The sequence below is a fragment of the Xiphophorus hellerii genome, chromosome 22, assembly GCF_003331165.1.
Source record: "Xiphophorus hellerii strain 12219 chromosome 22, Xiphophorus_hellerii-4.1, whole genome shotgun sequence".
Classification (NCBI taxonomy): Eukaryota; Metazoa; Chordata; class Actinopteri; order Cyprinodontiformes; family Poeciliidae; genus Xiphophorus; species Xiphophorus hellerii.
The window spans coordinates 6,680,803-6,701,785 of NC_045693.1; the positions used below are offsets into that span (position 1 = coordinate 6,680,803).

The 20,983-nt window shown below is 35.7% G+C and overlaps 1 protein-coding gene across 1 annotated transcript; it reads left to right on the forward strand.

Annotated features, from left to right (window-relative positions):
* The first annotated feature begins 26 nt into the window (after positions 1-26).
* papolg (poly(A) polymerase gamma) lies at positions 27-20,570 on the forward strand. Its single transcript, XM_032553144.1, has 24 exons — positions 27-372; positions 2,399-2,557; positions 5,462-5,528; positions 5,611-5,692; positions 8,276-8,385; positions 8,468-8,521; positions 8,633-8,744; positions 8,822-8,911; positions 9,785-9,923; positions 10,011-10,083; positions 11,540-11,660; positions 12,916-13,000; positions 13,263-13,316; positions 14,601-14,720; positions 14,794-14,903; positions 15,459-15,580; positions 15,660-15,817; positions 16,609-16,763; positions 17,134-17,324; positions 17,399-17,482; positions 18,157-18,216; positions 18,288-18,391; positions 18,467-18,567; positions 19,363-20,570. Exons 1-24 carry the CDS (start codon positions 356-358, stop codon positions 19,536-19,538), a joined length of 2,544 nt encoding a protein of 847 aa, XP_032409035.1. The 5' UTR covers positions 27-355; the 3' UTR covers positions 19,539-20,570.
* Positions 20,571-20,983: the final 413 nt, after the last annotated feature.

The window sequence follows — 20,983 nt, forward strand, 5'->3', positions numbered from 1 at the left end:
TGGTTGTTCAGCGTGGTGCACGCAGACGTCGGGCAACAAGCACCGTTACATTTGTAGTTTGGGATCTAAAAATAACCCACAACAGCGCTTAAACGTGTGCTTGGCTCGCTACCATTCGTCAAAACGCCGCTTGGGGTTGGAGGATAAATTAGATATGAATGTTCCTGCGGGGTTTCGAGCGGATTCGTTAGCTCCCAAGTAGTGATTCCGGTTCAGTGGGAAGGTTTGAACTGTTCTCTGGAAAGTGACCATTGTTGAAATCAGGTCGAAGCTGTTGTCATTCCCACTGGCTGACTTTCTTAGCTTCTTTTTTTTACGGATTCAAAACAAAAAACAGTGCAAGCTTTTTAGTGTCATGAAAGAAATGTCAAGGTAAGTCATGCACGCTGGACGGTTTGTACTTTCTGAGCGGGTTTTCTGCTCGCGTTCATGAAGAATAGGCTAAAAGCTAATGTTAGCCAGCTGTCACAACAAGGCCTGCAGCCGCCGTTTGCTGCTTAGCTTCTTTGTTGTTTCTAAACTTTTGCAAAAAAAATAATACATACATGTTAATGGCTTTTGTTTAGGTAAATGTAAAATATTAATGACTTTAACCGGAAAGAGGGTAATTAGTAAAAGCGCCGCTTCCGTATCGGCCAGCAAAAACTTGCCAGCCTGCTAAATTAGCTAATTTGTTAGCTCTTCCAACCTGTTTGTAGCCTCTCAGCTAGCAGCCTGACTGAGGTTCAGATTTAAACTTTTTGTACCATTATTTTGTTAAAGCCACTCTCAGACTTTTGAAATGTACAAAAATGTAATGGTTTAAGCTTGTTGGTGAAGTATTGCTAATTACGCTCATTGCTGTCAGTGAAGAGTTTGGAGTTTTCCCGGCAATAAATCTCAAACTGATCAACTTAAAATGCTAGCAGCTTCCAAACGGGAGACATCCAATAAGTTCTAAATTGAAATAGTATGCCAAAACAAGCAATAGCTTTTCATTGTTACAATTTTTAAACCAATTGTTATGTAAACTAAAGGAGTTTTGTATCAAAACAAACTATTTCATTACAAGGTGCGTTAAAGTGCTTTGTAAATGATGCCAAAATCATGCATGCAGGTTACAATTTAAACAGTTATCTTTTAAAAATATAAAATTCTGAGTTTTTTTAGTGCTTCTGAAATCTGAGCTGTTATGTCACAAAAGTGTTCATTAAAAAAATGAGCAAAATATTATTCTCAATGTTTTCTGCAAATTATCTTTTAATTTATTCACTTTTCACTGATTATGACAAATATAAGTTAAAGGCAATTTTAAATATTATATTTTCACAATTGAAATTTGAAGCCAACAACATCCTGCCATCAAATTAGAAAGTATTTGTCTTCAACCACAGACATGGCTGAAGAAAGCAAACTTTTACAAGCGTTTATTGTATCATGACATTAAATGTTTAATGAATCGTGATTGATAAAACGTGGAAAATCCAAATATCGTGAATAGCTAATTCTTGTAGTTTTATGTCAAAACATCATTTTAAGTATCAAAATATCTTTCATTATTTCATATTGGGGTGATTTATGTAGGCTAAAAATAAATACATTTGCATCATTTTCTAATTTTAACTTTAATTAATGTCACTCAATTTACGCTGATAATTGGGAAAATTAGTTAATTCAGTTGAAATGTTTCTTTATTCACTGTGATTGTTCCTCTGTAGATCCAAAATTAATAAATTCAGTTAAAACTTTTAGCAAACCATTTAGTTCATTAAAACATTAAATTCAGCAGCAGGTTCCACTGATGGTAAAAAGAGAAAGCTAAACACGGCTATGCTTACCACATTTCTCATGGACATGTCTTGATCAAAAACAATTCTTAGGAATCAAAACTATTCTCCAAATAATGTGGAGAAGATCTCACATTTAGTAAGCTTTTCCCTGTTGGGAAATATCAATACTACACTAAATGTCTCAAAACTCCTCTTTATATATATAATAATAATAATTATAATAGTCACTATAATCACTTTTTATTTGAAAAAAAGCCTAAAACAACCATTTCTGAACACTAACTTTCCATCAATTATTGCTTTTCATTTATGTCTCTAGGCTGGGAAAACAAACTAAAGCTAACTAAAATTCCTCATTGTTGCCGTTATCTCGTGTTTCTTTTCTACAGACAGGAAAAATCTATTCGGCGCAAATTAAAGTTTTATAAACATCTCTTCTAAAAGCTGAAATTTGGTCGAATCGTTGCCATGGTGCAAGTGAAGCGTGTCAGAATCTCTCTCAAATGTTGATAACAAAATGTCTTAATTTACTCATAAGTTGCATCTTTATTGTTGTTTTGTTCAAGCTGTGGAAACCTGATTAAAGAGTAATTTACTGTGTGTGTGTTTTTATTTTTTCTCTCTCGCAGCGCCATGCCTGGTGGGCAGCAGCCTCAGAAACACTATGGCATCACCTCCGCCATCAGCCTGGCTCCCCCACGAGAAATAGACCATTTGTACACCAAGAAACTCTGTGACGCTATGAAACCTTTCGGTGTTTTTGAGGACGAAGAGGAGCTGAACCACAGGTTGTAACTTTAAACCACATTAATCCATTCTTCAGTCTAACCCTGTCACAATTAATCAATTAGAAGTTGATTGTTTTCATTCCGATATTTTATTGTAGGGTTATTTTGTTAACAAAGATTTCACAATCCATTTTATTTATGGTTTCGGTTGTGTGTAGGTTTTTATTTTTATTTTATTAATTGTTTTTGGTTGTTATATTTAGGCCTGTCACCATTAAAACATTTGCTGGACGATAAATTGTCATAAAAACTATCGCGTTGACGATAATATTGTTATTTTTAGACAATATTCAGGTAATATATTAAGAATTGCATAGTAATGCATGTTTACGCTCTCAAAAATCAGTAAACTTTAATTTTGTGAAGAATAAATCTTTTCATAACCAAACTTTTGTTTTGTACTGAAAAGCCGAGTTTGTTGCACACAAACCAGCTTTTAATTTATTAAATAAATTAATTGATATTTAATTTATTTATATAATTTATTTCTTAATTTGTTCAACTTAGCCTATAATCATTTAAAAAAATTATTTGGATCTACAATAAAATAAAATCTCTCCAAAAAAAAAAAAAATTGGGATACTTTATTTGCTTGATTTAATTTTTTTTTTTTCATGAGAATTTTTGACTTGACAAAACGTTTGAATTCCCCTGCATTATGATGTCTCTGTAAACAAAATTTCCCTTAAAAATATTAATTAGAATGGAAATTATCAAGCTCATTTGTAAATTTTTATGTGATTAATTGTTTATTGCAACAGACTTAGTTGTGTTTTTTATACATGTTCAAAATATCTTTGACTTAAGTGTTCTTTACAAAATGAAACTTTATTGATCCTTAAGAAAATGAACTTGCGTTATTATGTCATCAAATAATTACTTGAAAATGGTCTCAAAACAACAATATTATTATTTATCGCAATAATTACCAGAGCAATTTATCGTTTAGTGATATTTGTTTTTGTAAAAAAAAAAAAAAAACATTAAAAGAGCCAGCGAAAATAATTTCTCATGTTAATAAATGTTTTTGGTTAAATCCTCACTATTAATTGTCTTTAGCTGTAAGTGAGCACACTTAAAAATAGCAATTCTACAGATTTTTCATTTAACAATTTAAGTTTTTTTTTATGCAGTATTAGAAATACATTAAAAGATGGAAATAACTAAATCATTCCTTTTTAAAATAAGAAATTAAAACCTTTTATACTCTAAATTTCAATAGTGTAGCATAAAATTAAAACTATACCACTTGATTTTTGGCTCAAACATATTTGTCAATGTCAAATTACACTTAAAACAGCAGTTGACCAAAGTGCCTCACAATTTACACCGTCATAACATAAAACAAATATTAAAGCTATAACAATAAAATGCAGAAATATTAAACATAAAATGGAAAATGAATTGAATAAAAACAGCAACTGAAGCTGACAAAATTTACAAAGGTTTTATTTTAATGCAAAACGTATACGTATATTTAGTGCTTTGAATGTTTATTTCTTCCACCAAATGCCTCTTTTTCCAGAGTCTTCATACTTCATTTAACGATTAATCGTTTACCAAATTAGTTGACTATTATTCTAGTAATCGATTAATCGGATAAATCATTTCAGCAGTCGCTGCCTCACTGCTTATGAACACATCATTTGAGTTCTGCTTTGCCTAGAGTTGGGTTGTGAAGATAACCAATCCAGGAGGGAAACCCAGATATATCTCTTTCTCTCTCTCTCTCTAGCGACACTCTGCCGCTCATATCTGGGAGAACCACAGGTGATTTCAGGTCGGCAGAAATATAAAATCTGTCTGGTCTGGGGTTTCTTTCCTGTGTGACCTGCTTGGAAAAGCTCCAAAGGGAAACTCCCAGGAGGCTTTGCAGGAGCAGTGGCTCCACTCTGAGTAGGGCTGGAAATAATGATTATTTTAGGAATCGAATATTCTGACGATTAATTGATTAATCAGATTTAAAATATTCACATTCTGGAGAATTTTCACTAAACAATTTAGCCTTTTTTATACAATATTAGAAGTACATTAAAAATACAAATATTAGCTTTTTTTATATGAGAAAATTTAAATTTTATTGCAATAACAGCAATTTAGTGAATGCTTTAGTATTTGTAGCAAATGATGCAGGTAGAAAAACTCCTAACATCAACAATAAAGCTCAGCTTGCATTTTTCATTGTTGGTATTTTTCTACATTTTGAATGTCTTCCCTCAACACATGTGGATAAATTAGGCTTATTTCTGAGACAGCTTGTCGCAATAAATCAGTTAATTGCATGATAAATTAAAAACAACTCAATAATTTCAATTTGTATTGTTTATCGTTTTTCTCTTTTCTCTCTTTCTACCAAAAACTGGTTGGTAAAAATCTTCAGTCTGGTGCTTTTGTCTTAACTAGCCCCCTTCTTTAAAGGATAATTTTATTTACAGAGATTTTGTAATTAATTTTATGTACTTCTCTTCTTTTTTTTTTTAAATTTACTTTAGATATTCAAAATGTCTTCCAGTTCCGGTCTTAAATGTTCATTAAAATTTATTATATTATTTGAAAATGGTTTCAAAACAACAATATTATCATTTATTGCAATAACTTTTGGGAGGTTTATGTTTATGGTCTAGTGAGATTTGTTTTCGTGACGGGCCTCTTTCTGTGAAACATTTCTTTTCTAAACTACATTACTGCTCAGAGTTTAGGGTAAAACCCTATTATTTATTTATTTTTTACATGAAAATGCTGTCTTACTATACAGTGATTTATCCCTGTGTTGCTGCTTGGAGTTGTAACAATTTGCACCCTGTGAAATTCTCTTAAAAATGCAAATTTATTCCCATCTACATGTTTGATAAAATAGCTGATTTTGTAAAGATGCCCATGCTGAACTTCTGTTTCTCCTTTCAGACTCGCTGTGCTTGGGAAGTTGAATAACTTAGTTAAAGAATGGATCGCAGAGATCAGTGAATTAAAGGTGCGTCTGTCTGTTTCTTGGATGCTGATACCTCAAGCTCTGCCATCGTTTTCTCTCACTAATCACTATTTCTGTCCTGCAGAACCTTCCACCGTCTGCTATTAGTTGTGTTGGAGGAAAGATTTTTACATTTGGTTCATACAGACTTGGAGTTCACACAAAAGGTAGGTCGTTATTGCTGTGGCATAGTTAAAGCTAAAGCCCTGGGGGGCTGCATTGCTTAGTTCACAGGTGCCAAAATCGAGGCCTGTGGGCCAAATCCGTCCCGCGTAGCTTGTTATGTTTCCCTCTGGAGTCTAGACTAAACACTAAGTGTGCTTAAATATTATGTTATCAATCAAATTAATTCCGTTTTTATCTGTTTACTGCCAAATTATATCAGTCAGTCCCTCCTGTTTCTTGAGAATTATCATGGAAATTCACACAAAAATCAACAAATCCCCGCACTTTTTTGAGCAAATAGATAATTTTGAGTTTATTGCAGATTTTTCTCAAATTATTAAAAACTTTCTTACTTGTACTAAACAGCTGCCTCAGCCCTAATAGATGTCAGATTTTAGGCCATTGTCTATACAGCAAGTAATAAAAAGTCGCATTTACTGTCATAAGTAAGTGCAAATATTTCCAAATTAATACCACAAACACTTTGATTTTTATTGCAAAAAATCACTAAAAGAATCACAAAATCCTGGATGGACTGGAAAGATGTTCAACATTATTTAATTTTAAGAATTTATTGATATCTTAACAGTTTAACAGGTTTTATCAATATATTCTGGCTCAACCGGTCCTTTAAGTGCCTTCATGATCGAAACGAAAATGAGTTTGACACCCTTGCACATTAATTTATATTCTACTTTATAATTTATATGATATTTTTATCCTGCAGAACCTGAGGAGGCGGTTAATTCTCTGAAATCAGAAAGCATTTAAAACACAAGAACTGAAGTTGAACACAATGCTGTAATGTTTTTATGCCAGCAGATATTTTAGCTCGAAAGTATGAGAACAAGATCAAAGTGCTCATCTGTTATCGGTTCTTTTTGACTTTGCGGTGAAAAGGGATGGAGCATTCAGCCAGAGTGATAAGCAGGCGTCTGACTCCATTGTGTTTTTAAAAGCTCAGTTTGTCGGCTCATTAGAAGCTCTGGCCTGCATTGTTAGATTCTTTTGTTCTTGTGTTTCTGTGGTCAGTGAGGACTAAACCGATTGTGTCCATCTGCTCAGACAAACAACACGAGCAACTGCAAAAGGTCAAATATATGCATGCAAAACTCACCTACAGCTCTGGAAACAATTAAGAGCCCACTGCAGTGAACACCATTGAAAACGTCCTGGTTATTCCACCAAATATTGATTTCTGAACTCTTCCTGAGTTAAAACATTAATATTGTTGTTTCTAAATGGATATAAACTTGTCTGCTTTGCGTTATTGGAGGTCTGAAAGGACTGCATCTTTTTCGTTAACTTGACCATTTCTCATTTCCTGCTATTACTAAATTTTTGCTTGGTATTTTAGGAGACATGTTGTCAGTAGTTCATAGAATAAAATAACAATTTTCATTTTATTCAAACATAAACCTATAAAAAGTAAAATCAGAGAAACTGATCATTTTAAGTGCTCTCTTAATTTTTCCAGAGCTATATAATGGAGGAAATACATTTATTTTATGCTATTCTTGGTAGAATTTTAAAAGCATTTTTATAAGAATACTTCTCAGGGATCTCATTTATAAAACGTTGCGTTGGATCTATACTAAGACTGTATGTCCACCAAAATATCAAATATGTCAAATATTTTTTAAATGCTTCATAGTTGAGTTTTTGTGCCAGACATTTTTTGTCTTACAGCTGCAGTATGTGACTTCTATAAAATTAAATATATTTGTTTTACATATTTGCTGAATCTGTCTCCATGCTATGGTGAGAGATATGTACTAATTTATTAAAGTATTACAAATTTAATACATTTATTAAATGAGTTTATAAAATGTAGGAATTTCATAAATATTAATGTATTAAATTAATCTTAATTTACTTAATAAACTAATTGATTTATTTAATATGGTATCAGCTAACCCATTAAAACATCAAGCTCCTCTGCCTTCTCCCAGTAGTAAGTAGAAACAACCAATCAGAACCAGGAGGCGGGTCTTAGCGCTGCTAATCACCCTGTCTCCCTTGCTCTCGCTAGCATAGCTTGTTGTGAATGCTAAGGCTTGTTAGCATAGCCACAGATGACAGCGCTGTTTCTCTGACATTAGCACATTTAGCAGCAAGTAATGTGGTTGATTGGCAGCGCTAAGCCCCGCCCCCTGGCTCTGATTGGTTGATTTTGCTCGGGACAGATGCATTTCTTCAGAGGAAATCGATCTTTTAACAGATTATGTCTCATAAAAAACTGTCACAACATGTTGAGCGTTTCAACAAATAAGTAAAGTTTCTTTAAATTTTTTTTATGAAGTTATGTACTGCAGCTTTAAATCTTTGGATAAATTATTTTTCTGTACGTTTTTGTAGAATATTCATCTAATGTCTTGATGATAAACCAATACTGAGAAATGTTTACACTGTTGAAGCAGCGTGTTGGCCAGTAGGTGTCCTCTGATAACATTTCTTATTTTTGATTTCACTTGTTGGAGATTATTATCTCTGCTCTTCGATGTCAAAGGCTTTAAAAATGTTTTAACTATTGAACTTGATAACATTTAGTTGACGTTTATCATTATTATTTGCGCCCGTTGTAGGAGCTGATATTGATGCCTTGTGTGTGGCGCCGCGGCACGTAGAGAGAATCGACTTTTTCCAGTCTTTCTTTGAGAAATTGAAACAGCATGAAGAGATCAAGGACCTCAGGGTCAGTATTTAAACAACCTTTGTGTGTTTTTAAAAGTGAACGTTTTTATATTATGTTTTTATCTGTTTCTCTTTTCCTCAAGGCTGTTGAAGACGCTTTTGTACCTGTGATAAAATTCAAATTTGATGGGATTGAGGTGAGCCGTAAAATCACAGCCACACAGTTTTTATTTTTAAATGTTTGTGTTGTTTTTACAGTAGTATCACAAAATATCACAGTAAAACTCCATATTGGTTATTGTTTGCAGATTGACCTGCTTTTTGCCAGATTGGCCTTACAGTCCATTCCAGACAACCTGGACCTGAGGGGCGACTCCATCCTGAAGAACTTGGACATTCGATGCATCCGAAGCCTCAACGGTACGCAGCGCAGCTCAGATTGCGTTTAGATGGATTCCTGGTGCTTCGAGTTTATGAATTAGACTTTATTGTTGCAGGTTGTCGAGTAACGGATGAAATTTTATACCTTGTGCCAAACAAAGAGAACTTCAGGTTGACATTGAGAGCCATCAAACTCTGGGCGAAACGTAAGTAAATCCACACCTGATAAAATGTTTAAGGCGTATTCAGAGCTGGGCAATAACCCAGTTACATTTAGTTGAGTAATGTTTTTTTAAATAAAATTACTTTTAGGAGTATTTTTACTACAGTGTACTTTTTTACTGTAACTTGAGTAATTTTATTATCAAGTATTTCTACTCTTACTTGAGTAAAGGTTTTGGATTTTCTACCCACTGAATGAAAAACAAACATGTTTTAACCCGAAGTTCACCAAAGACTCAGACACACACCTGCAGTCTCTGTTAAAGTTTTATAAATGATTTTATTATTTTTTGTTACTTATATGAATTATTGTCATTTTGGTCCTAAAAATACCAAAATTTCCACTTTATTTTATATTTTGACCCACCTGATGATGTCATTTTTAAATATTAAATGATTATAATGATTAATAAATAATTTATAATTTATTTATATATAATAATAATAAATAATGATGATCATAAGTGATTATCATAAATTAGTAATCAAATATGATCATTTGATTGATTTAATATCAAATGATCATTGATTAATCATTTAATCAAATGATCATTTAATCACTCACATACTTGAGTAATCAAGTACGCAAAAGTAGTTTACTACTTAAGACTCAGGTACTTCAGTACTTGAGTTTAAGTACTCAAGATCTGAGTAGACTACTTTCAAATTGTCTACTCAAATGATCAAGTAATACTCAAGTACTGAAGTACTCGAACTCAAGTAATGAGTAGATTTTTTTACCAAATACTTCTTTACCTTTGCTTGAGTAAGAGTATGTTGAAGTAGTGATGCTCTTACTTGAATACAGTTTTTGGGATATTACACCCAAACTTTTCTTGCGATCTTTGTGGCTGCAGGTCGAGGGATCTACTCCAACATCCTGGGTTTTCTGGGTGGAGTTTCATGGGCCATGCTGGTGGCCCGGACCTGCCAGCTCTACCCCAACGCCGTAGCCGCCACACTCGTCCATAAGTTCTTCCTGGTTTTCTCAAAATGGTGAGTTCAGAGGTTCACCGTACCTCTGGTTAATTTCAGTTCTCCAGCATTTATTTACTGTGTTTTTGTAATTTCTCCCCTCTGCAGGGAATGGCCGAATCCTGTGCTACTGAAACAACCTGAGGACAGTAATCTCAATTTACCTGTTTGGGACCCCAGAGTGAGTATGAGCGGTGGTTTGTTTCTGGATGGGTTTTAAGCAGAAGCTTCTGCTGTGAGCATTTTATTCTGCTAGGAAAAACGCAACTTTAACCATTCAATAAAAATAAACAAGAACTCCAGAAAAGCCTCTGAAATAACTGATTTATTTCAGTTCAAAAAGTGAAACTGGGTATAAATATTTATTACATACAGAGTGATATATTACAAGCTTTTATTCCTGTAGTGTTTTATAAATGGGCCTTACTGCCAAAGAAAACAATCACGTTCTCTGGAAAATATTATACAAACTTTTTTTTTATCATTTTGAAAGAGTAATTTCCGTAGAAGCTGGCTGTTTCAGAGTGCTGCAGCCAAGAATTGTGATGGAAAGTTGAGTGGAAGGAAAAAGTTCACAATTAACAGATATAACTGCAAAAATCATGATGAAGAGTTTTTGCTATTCCCTGCAGCTTCAACATACAGATGTATCCAGAATGTATTTTTATTAGTGGTCTGTAATTATTATTATTATTATTTTTATTTATTAATTTTGATAGAAACTCAAGTTTAGGGGTTTATTAGCTGAAACATTTATCACTCTGTGTAACAAATCCATATTCATTTTTACTTTTTTAATTGAATTATTATGATTGAACAACCTGTAAAATTCAAATTCACAAAGTTGCATCTGTACTTTTGTCACGTAGATTTAATCTAGACATGCTAATGTAAAACGTTCTTCTTTATTTGGCCCAGTTTGATTTTTACTGACCTGTATTCAATAGATTTCTACACCAGGGGGCGCTGCAGCATATTTTATCTCTCAACCAGGGTGTGAGCTGATACTTCTGTTAAAAAGAAATAAATGTTTATACAAGTCATTCTGCTACCTAAAATAAACTCACTTCTTCAAACATTTGTGTACAGTTTTGTGTTCCTTCAGCAATAAATGCGTTTGAATAATTTGTCTGTCTTATTTTAATTTAGTCCAAATGAATGAAAAGTCATGGGGAAACATTTCTGAAATATGCAAAAGCTTTTTGGGGAGAAGAAGACTTGGAGAAATGAATTAAAGAAGTAAACAAAATTGTAATACTTTGTTCTTTTTTTGTTGTTATTGTAATGTTTGTACTGTTTAAATAAACAATAAATATCCAAATGTAGTTCTGACCTGTAAATGACGTTATTTTCATACGTAATGATTATTTACTCCCCCTTTGTTTATTTTGAACAATTGAACTGACTATTAAAACATTTTATAGCATAACATAGTTTATTAGAACAGCTCTAACTCGGTTCTGTTGTGGCGTTAAAGTTTATAAAGTTGTTCTCTAATTTCTGCACATGAAGGAGGACATGCAGTAAAAACATGGAAGTAGTCATAAGTTAGTTTGTCCAGCAGCGTGGGTGTGTTTGTGTTTAAGTTCTCGTCTGTAAAGAGAAACTAACTCCTGTTCCTTTTTTTTTTTTTTAAGGTGAACCCGTCTGACAGATACCACCTGATGCCCATCATCACGCCCGCGTACCCCCAGCAGAACTCCACCTACAACGTTTCCACGTCAACGCGCACCATTATGACGGAGGAGTTCAAACACGGTAACGCTGCTTTGTTTTCCCGGAGACATTGAATGTGTCGCAACTCCAATCCTCCAGAGCCAGACGTGAGTTTGTTGTCGTTTACGTAAACAATCCGAACGCGTTCGCTCTGGATGTATGGCAATAAAACGTCCTGTCTTATTAAACCATAATGTTTTAAGGTTTCTCTAAACTGCTTATTTTACTGTTTTTTTATTGCTTGATTTAGACAAAATTTCTGTATTTTCTCCAAGTATTTTGTAAAAAAACCCTGCTGCAACAATAAGTGGACAAAATTTTATTAGAGTAAATTCGATTTCAATCATTGAGCTGCTGTTTTTTAAAAAAAGTTTAGGCTTGCCAGTTGTGATAAATCCAATAAAACTGATGTTTAATCTTTACTAAAATGTGTCACTTTATTAAATAAAACTGAACAACCTAAAGCAGAATTCAGATAAACTGAGAGATCATATTTCTGCCTACTCTTGTGTGTTGTGCTGCACTATTAATTTTGTTATACATGTTACTGTGCAATGACAATAAATCTAATCTAATATTCAAATAGTGATCTCGACTTTATTTTAACATTAAAGCTGGCAGCCAAAACTATTTAAATATTTCATAGTGTTAGAAAAACTGCAAACATCGTAAATTTAGGTGAAGATCGTGTTAAAAGATTATTTGTAAATAGAATTACATGTAATATTTAAATTTAAATATTTATTTAAATTTAAATATTACTGAAAAGCCTATTTATTCCAGGAGCTTTATCATAAAGTGAAACACACATTATAGATTGATTACACACAGATGGATGTTTTCTAAAGTTTTATTTCTCTTAATTACAGTTAATGAAAACGTGACATTTAAAATGAGAAAATAACGTAAAACCATTACATTATATATATTTTTAGAAACAAAAACATGGGATTAATGAAAAGTATGTTTAAAGGGGCATTGTTAGGTATTTTTAAGGCACATAATGACACATTACAGCAAAATCAAGTAACTGTTTCCTTCAGTTGACATGACTTAAAAGAAATATAAAGAAATTGGGCGTCTGTCTCTTTAAGAAAGTCATCCCAATAATGCTCCTCCATGAAGCCGTTTAGTACCGTTCTCAGGACTGATATGACGAGCTTTTCCACCAGGTATTTGCTAATTGCTGCTGCCGCTAGTTTGTAGGAGCTGAGTGAGTGTTTGGCTATCGAGGATCGGACTCGGAGACTCGTCCCTTAATTTGACCTTGAGTCACTCGTCTGTTTGTCATGAACAGGTCTCAGCGTCACAGACGAGATTCTGCAAGGCAAAGCAGAATGGCCGAAGCTCTTTGAACCACCCAACTTTTTCCAAAAGTACAAGTATGTCTTCATTGTTTTTGTTCAGATGTATCTTACACAACCAGAACTGCCTCCAACGCTTGAGGAAGAGGTTTCCTTTACTCAAAAATATTCAAACGCAATGAAAAAAAGTTGTTACAACCACACAGAATTAAATGTAGACGGCCTACATAACGGATCAAATGTAGTTCATGAGGTTTAACTCTTTACATCCCAACATTTGAGAGATCACTGATAACTTAAAATGTTTTAAGGTTTCTCTAAACGTGTTTTGTCCCGACAGGCATTACATTGTTCTTACTGCCAGCGCATCCACAGAAGAAAACCACTTAGAATGGTAAGTGTTACTGGTGATCCTAATTTCTACTCTCTGAGCTCAACTTACCCAGAAACAAACATGTTTCACTCTGCCGTCTAATTTAATAGAAAATTAGCCAACTTTCAGTAAAAACCTGAATTAGTAGGAAATGGCAGCTGCTTTGCTCTCAGCTGTAAAATGCGCATAAAAAAATTAGAAGATTTTTGTTTCAAGTCTTGATGTACAGCTCTGGAAAAATGGAGCCCACTGCACTGAACCTCATTGAAAACCTCATGGTTATTTCACCAAATATTGATTTCTGAGTTAAAACATTAGTATTGTTGTTTCTAAATTAATATAAACGTGCTTTCTTTGCATTATTTGAGGTCTAAAAGCAATGCATCTTTTTTTGTTATTTTGACCATTTCTCATTTTCTGCTAATAAATCCAAAATTTTTGCTTGGACCTTCGGAGACATGTTGTCAGTAGTTCATAGAATAAAAGAAAAATGTTCATTTAACTCAAACATAAACCTATAAAGAGTAAAATCAGATAAACTGATCATTTTAAATGGTCTCTTAATTTTTTCCAGAGCTCTATATGCATCCATCTGGGCTTTGATTAGGCCATTGCAACACCTATTTTTGCAGATGTTTTGTTTCCATTTTGCAAACCTAGAATCAGCTGTTAGGGTTCATTGTTAACATAAAGTAGAGGTGGGAGAAAAATTTATTTTATTGATTTAAACAAATTTTCAGTTTTGTTTCTTTTTAGATTTAGTTTTCGGAAAATCTGTATTTTGTATTATTATGTTTCCCTATTTCACCCGTAGAGCTACCATCTTGTTTGACAATATTTTCTTTTTATTTTGACTTTTAAATCAGGTCAGCTCTCAGAAGAGAAGGTTGAAACAAAACCAGTTTTTAAAAATGTTTTTCTGTCGGGCGTGCCGTGGTGGTGTAGCGGTTAGCGCGACCCATATTTGGAGGCCTTGAGTCCTCGACGCGGCCGTCGCGGGTTCGACTCCTGGACCCGACGACATTTGCCGCATGTCTTCCCCCCTCTCCTTCCCCATTTCCTGTCAGCCTACTATCATATAAGGGACACTAGAGCCCACAAAAATACCCCCTGGAGGGGTAAAAAAAAAAAAAGAAAATGTTTTCTGTCATTTGTAATTTCTTTTTAAAGAAAATAAAAATCAGATTTTATTTTTAGACCACATCGTCCAGCGTTGGCATAAAGATTTCTGCAGATCAGAGTTCATCTGTTAAACTTAAATTTTAAAAAAGATGAATCTCACGCTTCATCAACTCTTCTCCCCAGGATCGGCCTCGTAGAGTCAAAGATCCGCGTTCTGGTGGGGAACCTGGAGAGGAACGAGTACATCACGCTGGCTCACGTCAACCCGCAGTCTTTCCCCGGCTCCAAAGAGAACCACAACGAGTGAGTCCCCGCGCTAACGAGAAGTCCAGGTTGGGCCCTGAAAACGATTAAAATTAGTGTTTTTCTGCTGCAGAAACGATTTTGTCTCCATGTGGTTTATTGGAATCATCTTCAAGAAGGTGGAGAACGCAGAGAGCGTGAACATCGACCTTACGTTTGACATCCAGTCCTTCACAGACACGGGTACGGCCTCCAGACGCTAGCGTAGATTAGCATAGATCAGTGGTTTACATGCACTGATCATGATTATCAATGTTTCACTGATTCTGGGTTTTTATTGATTTATTTAAAATATTGATGGTACATCGTAAAAAATTGGAATCACAAATCTAAATCAGCAAGAGATTGTTTTTGTAGGTGGGCAGAGTCCTGAAAAATTGTACTTGAGTAAAAGTAGCACTACTTCAACATATTTTTACTCAAGTAAAAGTAACAAGTAGCCATCCAAAAAGTAGTAAAACGAATAAAAAGGTATTTGGTAAAATGTTTACTGAAGTACTGATCACCTGATCAAATTATCAATCATTTAATGTTTAAATATTACATAGTCAGATGAATCAAAATATAAAGTTTAAGTGGACATTTTGGCATTTTAAGCACCAAAATGACAGGAACTCGTGTAAGTAACAAAATCAAGCAAAATAATTTTTTTTAAATCGATTTATTTGATTAAAAAACTTATGAAACTTTATCAAAAACTGAGTTCCTCCATTGCTAATTACATGCGTTTCCCTGTAGTGTACAGACAAGCCAATAACATCAACATGCTGAAAGATGGGATGAAAATCGAGGCGACGCACGTGAAGAAGAAACAACTCCATCAGTATCTCCCCCCCGAACTGGTGCAGAAGAAGAAAAGGGTTTGTTGTTTTGCTTTATTTTGTCGCTTGACGCGTCTGTTCCTTGTTCCGTTTATTCTTTCGTTCTTCTCCTCCGCAGAGCATAGCGGAGCTGAACCGAAACTCGAACGGTGGGAGTTCGAAGCGGATCTCGTTGGACAGCAGCCACCTGGACAGCTCCAGAGACACCGACTCAGGGACGCCCTTCAGCTCCCCGAGCAGCAAACCCCTCAAACCAGCGTCGGACACAGACGAAGGGTGCGCTTACTTTTTATACGCTTCGTTCTGTTCCTCCAGGAAGTCGAGATCGCAACTGTCGATGCAAAATTCACTCATTATTCACAAGTTCGACGCAAATCTGACCAATCTCCTTAACGTTTCTTTTTCTTCTTCTGTGGAGTTTAACTGCAGCTTTTATCCACAAATCTGTTGCCACCAGTACTTAAGAGTAGCTCTACCTCAACATATTTTTACTCAAGTAAAAGTAAAAAGTAGCCATCCAAGAAATTACTCAAGAGTAAAAAAGTATTTGATAAAAAGTTTACTAAAGTACTGAGTAATTTATCAACTTTAACAGAAACTGCAGGTGTGTGTGTCTGGTGAATGATTGGTTAAAACATGTTTTCATTCAGTGGCTAGAAAATCCAGAAATTTTACTCAAGTAAGAATAGAGATGCTCCTAAAAGTACTTATTTTTTTCAAAAAAGTTACTCAAGTAAATGTAACTAGTTACTACCAAACTCTGATTAAGGGTTCTGTTTTAAGAAAATACTTGGAAATGTTATTTGCATTATATATATTCAAGTAAAAATCCTTTTTTTTGCAGAAATGTCAATGTTTTTATCAAAACATGTCATGGCAAAAATAAACTTTTAAAAAAAGTTCAACTTTGACTGCAACTTTTTGAAGGAGGTGCAGCGATAAAAAAAAAAAAAAAAAAGTCAACATCCTGGAGGACTGATTGTTTTTGTTTTTACGTCTCATAAAAAAATCCATCTTTCCTTCCTTCCAAAAATCTGGTGTTGACTTTGTTCCCTCCCTGTTCGCAGAGCGAGTCCGCCAAAGCAGCTTTGCCTGGAGACGTCTCCAGCACCGAGCGCAGCCGCCGCCACGCCTCAAACCAGCGCCACCGCCGCGGCGGCAGGCGTGTCATCGAGCGCGGCGGCGGCGGAGCCGGCTGCATCAGCTGCAGCTACAGAACAAGGTCAGTTCATCTGATTTTGGTTTGATCGACATCAGAGCATCAGCAGCTTATCTGAGAAACTAACATTTCCAGTTGTACCTGAATGCATCACAACTTCTCACAATCAATTTATCCTTTCTTCCTTTCCTCTTTCTCTTACTTCTTCCCTTCCTCCCAATAATCCATTTATCCTTTCCTTCCTTTCAAAAAACCATCTATCCTTCTTTCCTTTCAAAAATTTGTCTATCCTTCCTTCTTTCCGTTCTTCCTTCCTCCCTGATGTCACAGGTTTCCTCACTACATCATTTCCTGTGTTCAGTTCCTCATCTTCTGTATAACTGATATTTCCCAGTGGACCCTGAACGCATCACTCCCTCTCCTCTCGATGCAGACGCCGCTCGCTGCTCGCCACCCGCCGGATCGTCCATCAGCGGCGTCCTGAGTGACGCGGTGAAGCCCAGCGCCGCCAGCAGCCCGAAGGAGGAGCCCAACGGCCTGGAGGAGCCCCCCGCCACCACCGCCGCCAAGAGGCCGCACTCGCCCACGCAGGACGACCCCGCCAAGAGGCACAAGGACACGGATGTAAGTCTTCGGTTCTGAACCGGTGCAGGGGAAGCTAACTGGTGAAGCTAATCGGTTCCTGTGTTTGGCTTTAGACGGCGCCCAGCGACGACTCGACGTTCAAGGAACCGTACCCGCCGTCGTCGGACTGCAGCCCTCACGGCGAGGCGCCCAGCACCGTGAGTCGTCCTCCATTTTGTTTTCTGCTGCACGCCGATGGTCTGGATTTTAATTTAGGGTTGGAAAAGTTTGGAAAGAAGGCCTGGAATTCAAGACTCAATTTTCATTTCTTACAGCCTTTTCCTCCAAACAAAAACACTTCTACACTTCCTTCCACCCTTCTTCCTTTCAATCCTTCCTTTCTTACGTCATTTTGCTACTGTTCTCCTTCCCTCCTTTCTTTCTTTCCTTATTGTCTTTTCTCTTTCCTCCTTTCTTTTCTACCTTCCCTCCATCCTTTCTTTCTTCCATCATGTCTTTCCTGCATCTTTCCTTCCTTTTCATCCTTTTTCTTTCTGTCATTCCTTTCTTTCCGTCCTTCATTCATTTGATTCCTTCCTACTTTTCCATCCTTATTTCCTTTTTTTGTCTTTCTTTCTTTTCTATTTTCCTTTCTTTTTCTCCTCTCTTTCTTCATTCCTTCCCCTTCCAGAAACTCATCTGCTCGTCGTTTTCGTTGAATTTCTGATACAGATGAATTATCTGAAGTAAATTTAGGGTGAATTTAACCTTTGAACTGATCGTCTTTCAGCCGTTTCCAGATAAAATCAATGTTTTGGTGTCAAACCGCCGTCTGGTCTTTTAAAGTCGTGTTGATGAACAGAATGTTTCTTCTTCTTCTTCTCTCCGCCAGCCGCCTCACTCTGGATCAAAGGCCAAAACCATTCCAACCATCGATACCTCGAGAACGCAGGTATTTAACTCGGTTTTATTAAACGTTTTGGTTCATTTTTATCTTTTAAATGTTCCTGCTGCCGTTTTCAGAGACTTCCCAGCATGGAGCTGCCTGACGCCTCGTCGCCGCTGCCGGCCAGCAACAGCTGCCGCGTCGTGAAAAACTCCATCAAGCTTGCGCTCAACCGTCACAAGTAACAGATTTAACCAGTCTGAACGTTTGTGGTTCTCTGGGCGACGCCGCTGAGGTTCTGTTTGTGTCTGAGCAGCATCACGCCGCCAAAGCCGCCGCTGTTCGAGGAAACGCTCAGCCCAGATGCTCCGGCCGCCGGTGAAGAGAAGGGCATGTCCATTCCCGTCATCGGATCAAGTGAGTCCAACTCACATCCTTACAGGAAAATGTAAAATAAGAGCTTCAAATATGAAAAACGCAAATTATTACCAAGTACTTTTGTCTAGTTTCTAGTGCAAATATCTTAGTAGACTTTAAATAAGACAAAAGGTAGCTTAAAATAAATTTTCTGTTAAATATAAGAGCTCGTTTTAAATATATAATTCCCTAATATTAGTAAAAAAAAATCACTTCCCCCTTTAAGTGACAGAATTTTATACACAAGCGTTTTTGTTTAAATATAAAAGGATGTAATTTGATGCAGTGTGGAATCTTATACAACTGTTTTAAATGTTTTAAATAGAAAAATTGGTTTCCGAATTGAAAATTGTTGGAATCAGAAACGGTGTCTGAGTCAAATAGTTTCTGAATCCAAAATGTTTCTGAATTGAAAATTGTTTCTGAATGCAGAAATTTAATTTGAAAATTGTTTCAACATTTTTTGAGTCAGAATTTTTCCAAGTTTCTGGTTCAAAATGGTTTCAAAACCCAAAGTTTTACTGAATTGACAATTGTTTGATTTAGAAATAACTTTCAATTCAAAAACAAACTTCAAAAATGTTTCTGAATCTGAAACTTTCTGATTCGAAAATTGTTCAAAAATTATTTTTGAATTAGAAATTGTTTGTGATTAAATTTTTTTCCAAATCAAAAATTGTTTCTAAATCGAATCGTGACCCTAAAAATTTGAATTGAACTGCTAGCTTTGCTAATATTTAATATAGTTGTTGAATGTCTATTTCTAATATCTTTTAAATCTTCTTTCCTTGGTAGAACATGCAGCCCCTAAGCACACAGCGCCCCCTGTTGGCAGCTCCATCCCCACCCTGGTCAGCCGAGTCGCCGACCCCCTGAACGGCGCGACCTCTAAACGACCCCACTCTCCTTCGGTGGAGGAGCAGGCGAAGCGGCTGAAGGAAACAGAGAAGGCCCGGATTCACATAGCCTGAACGGACCGCATGTGAACCGCGCCGCCGCAGTGGGCGGAGCCTCCACGGTCGAGCCAAACGGCGACATTTTGGCTCATCTTCAGGTCAGTCTGTGTGAACCGTGACGCAGCAGGACGGAAACGTCGGTGCAGACGTTTCGGGTTTTCTTCCGGCGGTCGGCGCTAACCCGCTCAGAGACAAGAGAACTACAGCAGCAGTTTTTTACTCCGTCTCCTCTTCCTTTTCCATCTGTGTTTCACAAACATAGTCATGGGAGAGGAGCTGTTCTTTATGTCAGATTCCTTTTTTTTTCTTCTTTCTTTCTTTTTCAGATGATGTTTTAATAATAATAATTATAATAATAATAAAAAAATAGGCGCTTCTTATTCACTCTGCTGGAGAGAGAGAGAGCTCATGTTTGGTCATTCTCCCACATTTCCTTCACACCTGTACTGTAAATGTTGATGTACATAACTTTTTGTCTTTAAAAAAAAAAAACAACACAAAAACAAAAGATCATCAAGTCTTTTGATTATTCTATTGTAGTTTTATCTAAAAAGAAAAAGTTTAAAAAATTTATTTTTGTTTTTGTTTTTTCTTTATCGCTTGTACCAACAAATCGTCTCCATCCCTGGAATGTTTCCTTTTTTTTTTTTTTTTTTTAGCCGCTGTATGAGTTCGGTAAGAACAAACAGAAGCAGCCTTTACGACAGGAATGGAGAAATGTTTTGTTGGTGGTTTTTTTTTTTGGTTTTGTTTTTGTTGTTTTTATCCTTGTCACATCACAGAACGATCAGCCACAACGCTGCGTACCGTGTCTCTGTCCCGTGTTTCAGTGAGTCCTCCGCATAAAGATCAGCAGGTAAGCGCTACCAGAATGTGTTTAATACCAATTTGGCATTTTTCTACCTGATCGGCAGAATATCAGGAGAACTGGATCCACCGCATCTGTACTGTTACGACGGAGTGTTAGGGCCACGCTAAGAAAACATAAGTAATAAAATTACAAGAATAAAGTCGCAAAACTGGGAGAGTGAAGTCGCGAAATTGAGAGAATTAACGGGAATAGTAATATACTAGTTATAAAGTAAAGCAATTACTTTATAACTGAAGTAATATTATGAGAGTAAAGTCCAAATATTCTGAGAATAAAGTTGCAGGACTATGATTGTATTCTTGTAAAATTACATCTTTATTCTGGTCATTTGACTTTATTCTGGTAATATTACAACTTTATTCTTACTATTCTCAAAATGTTGACTTTATTTCGGGTTTATTCTCGTATAATTTCAACTTTGTTCCCTCATTACTTTATTCTCATATAACCTTGACTTTATTCTCATATTATTATTGTGATACGACTTTATTCTAGTATAATTTTGCCTTTATTCTCTTAATATGAGTTTATTCTGGTAATATTACAACTTTATTCCGACTTTTCTTGAAATGTTGACTTTATTTTCAGG

Coding starts and splice junctions, on each gene's coding strand:
- papolg (XM_032553144.1), top strand. Junction 8,522..8,632: donor TCAAATTTGATGGGATTGAG/GTGAGCCGTAAA, acceptor TATTGTTTGCAG/ATTGACCTGCTTTTTGCCAG. Junction 11,661..12,915: donor GACGGAGGAGTTCAAACACG/GTAACGCTGCTT, acceptor TGTCATGAACAG/GTCTCAGCGTCACAGACGAG.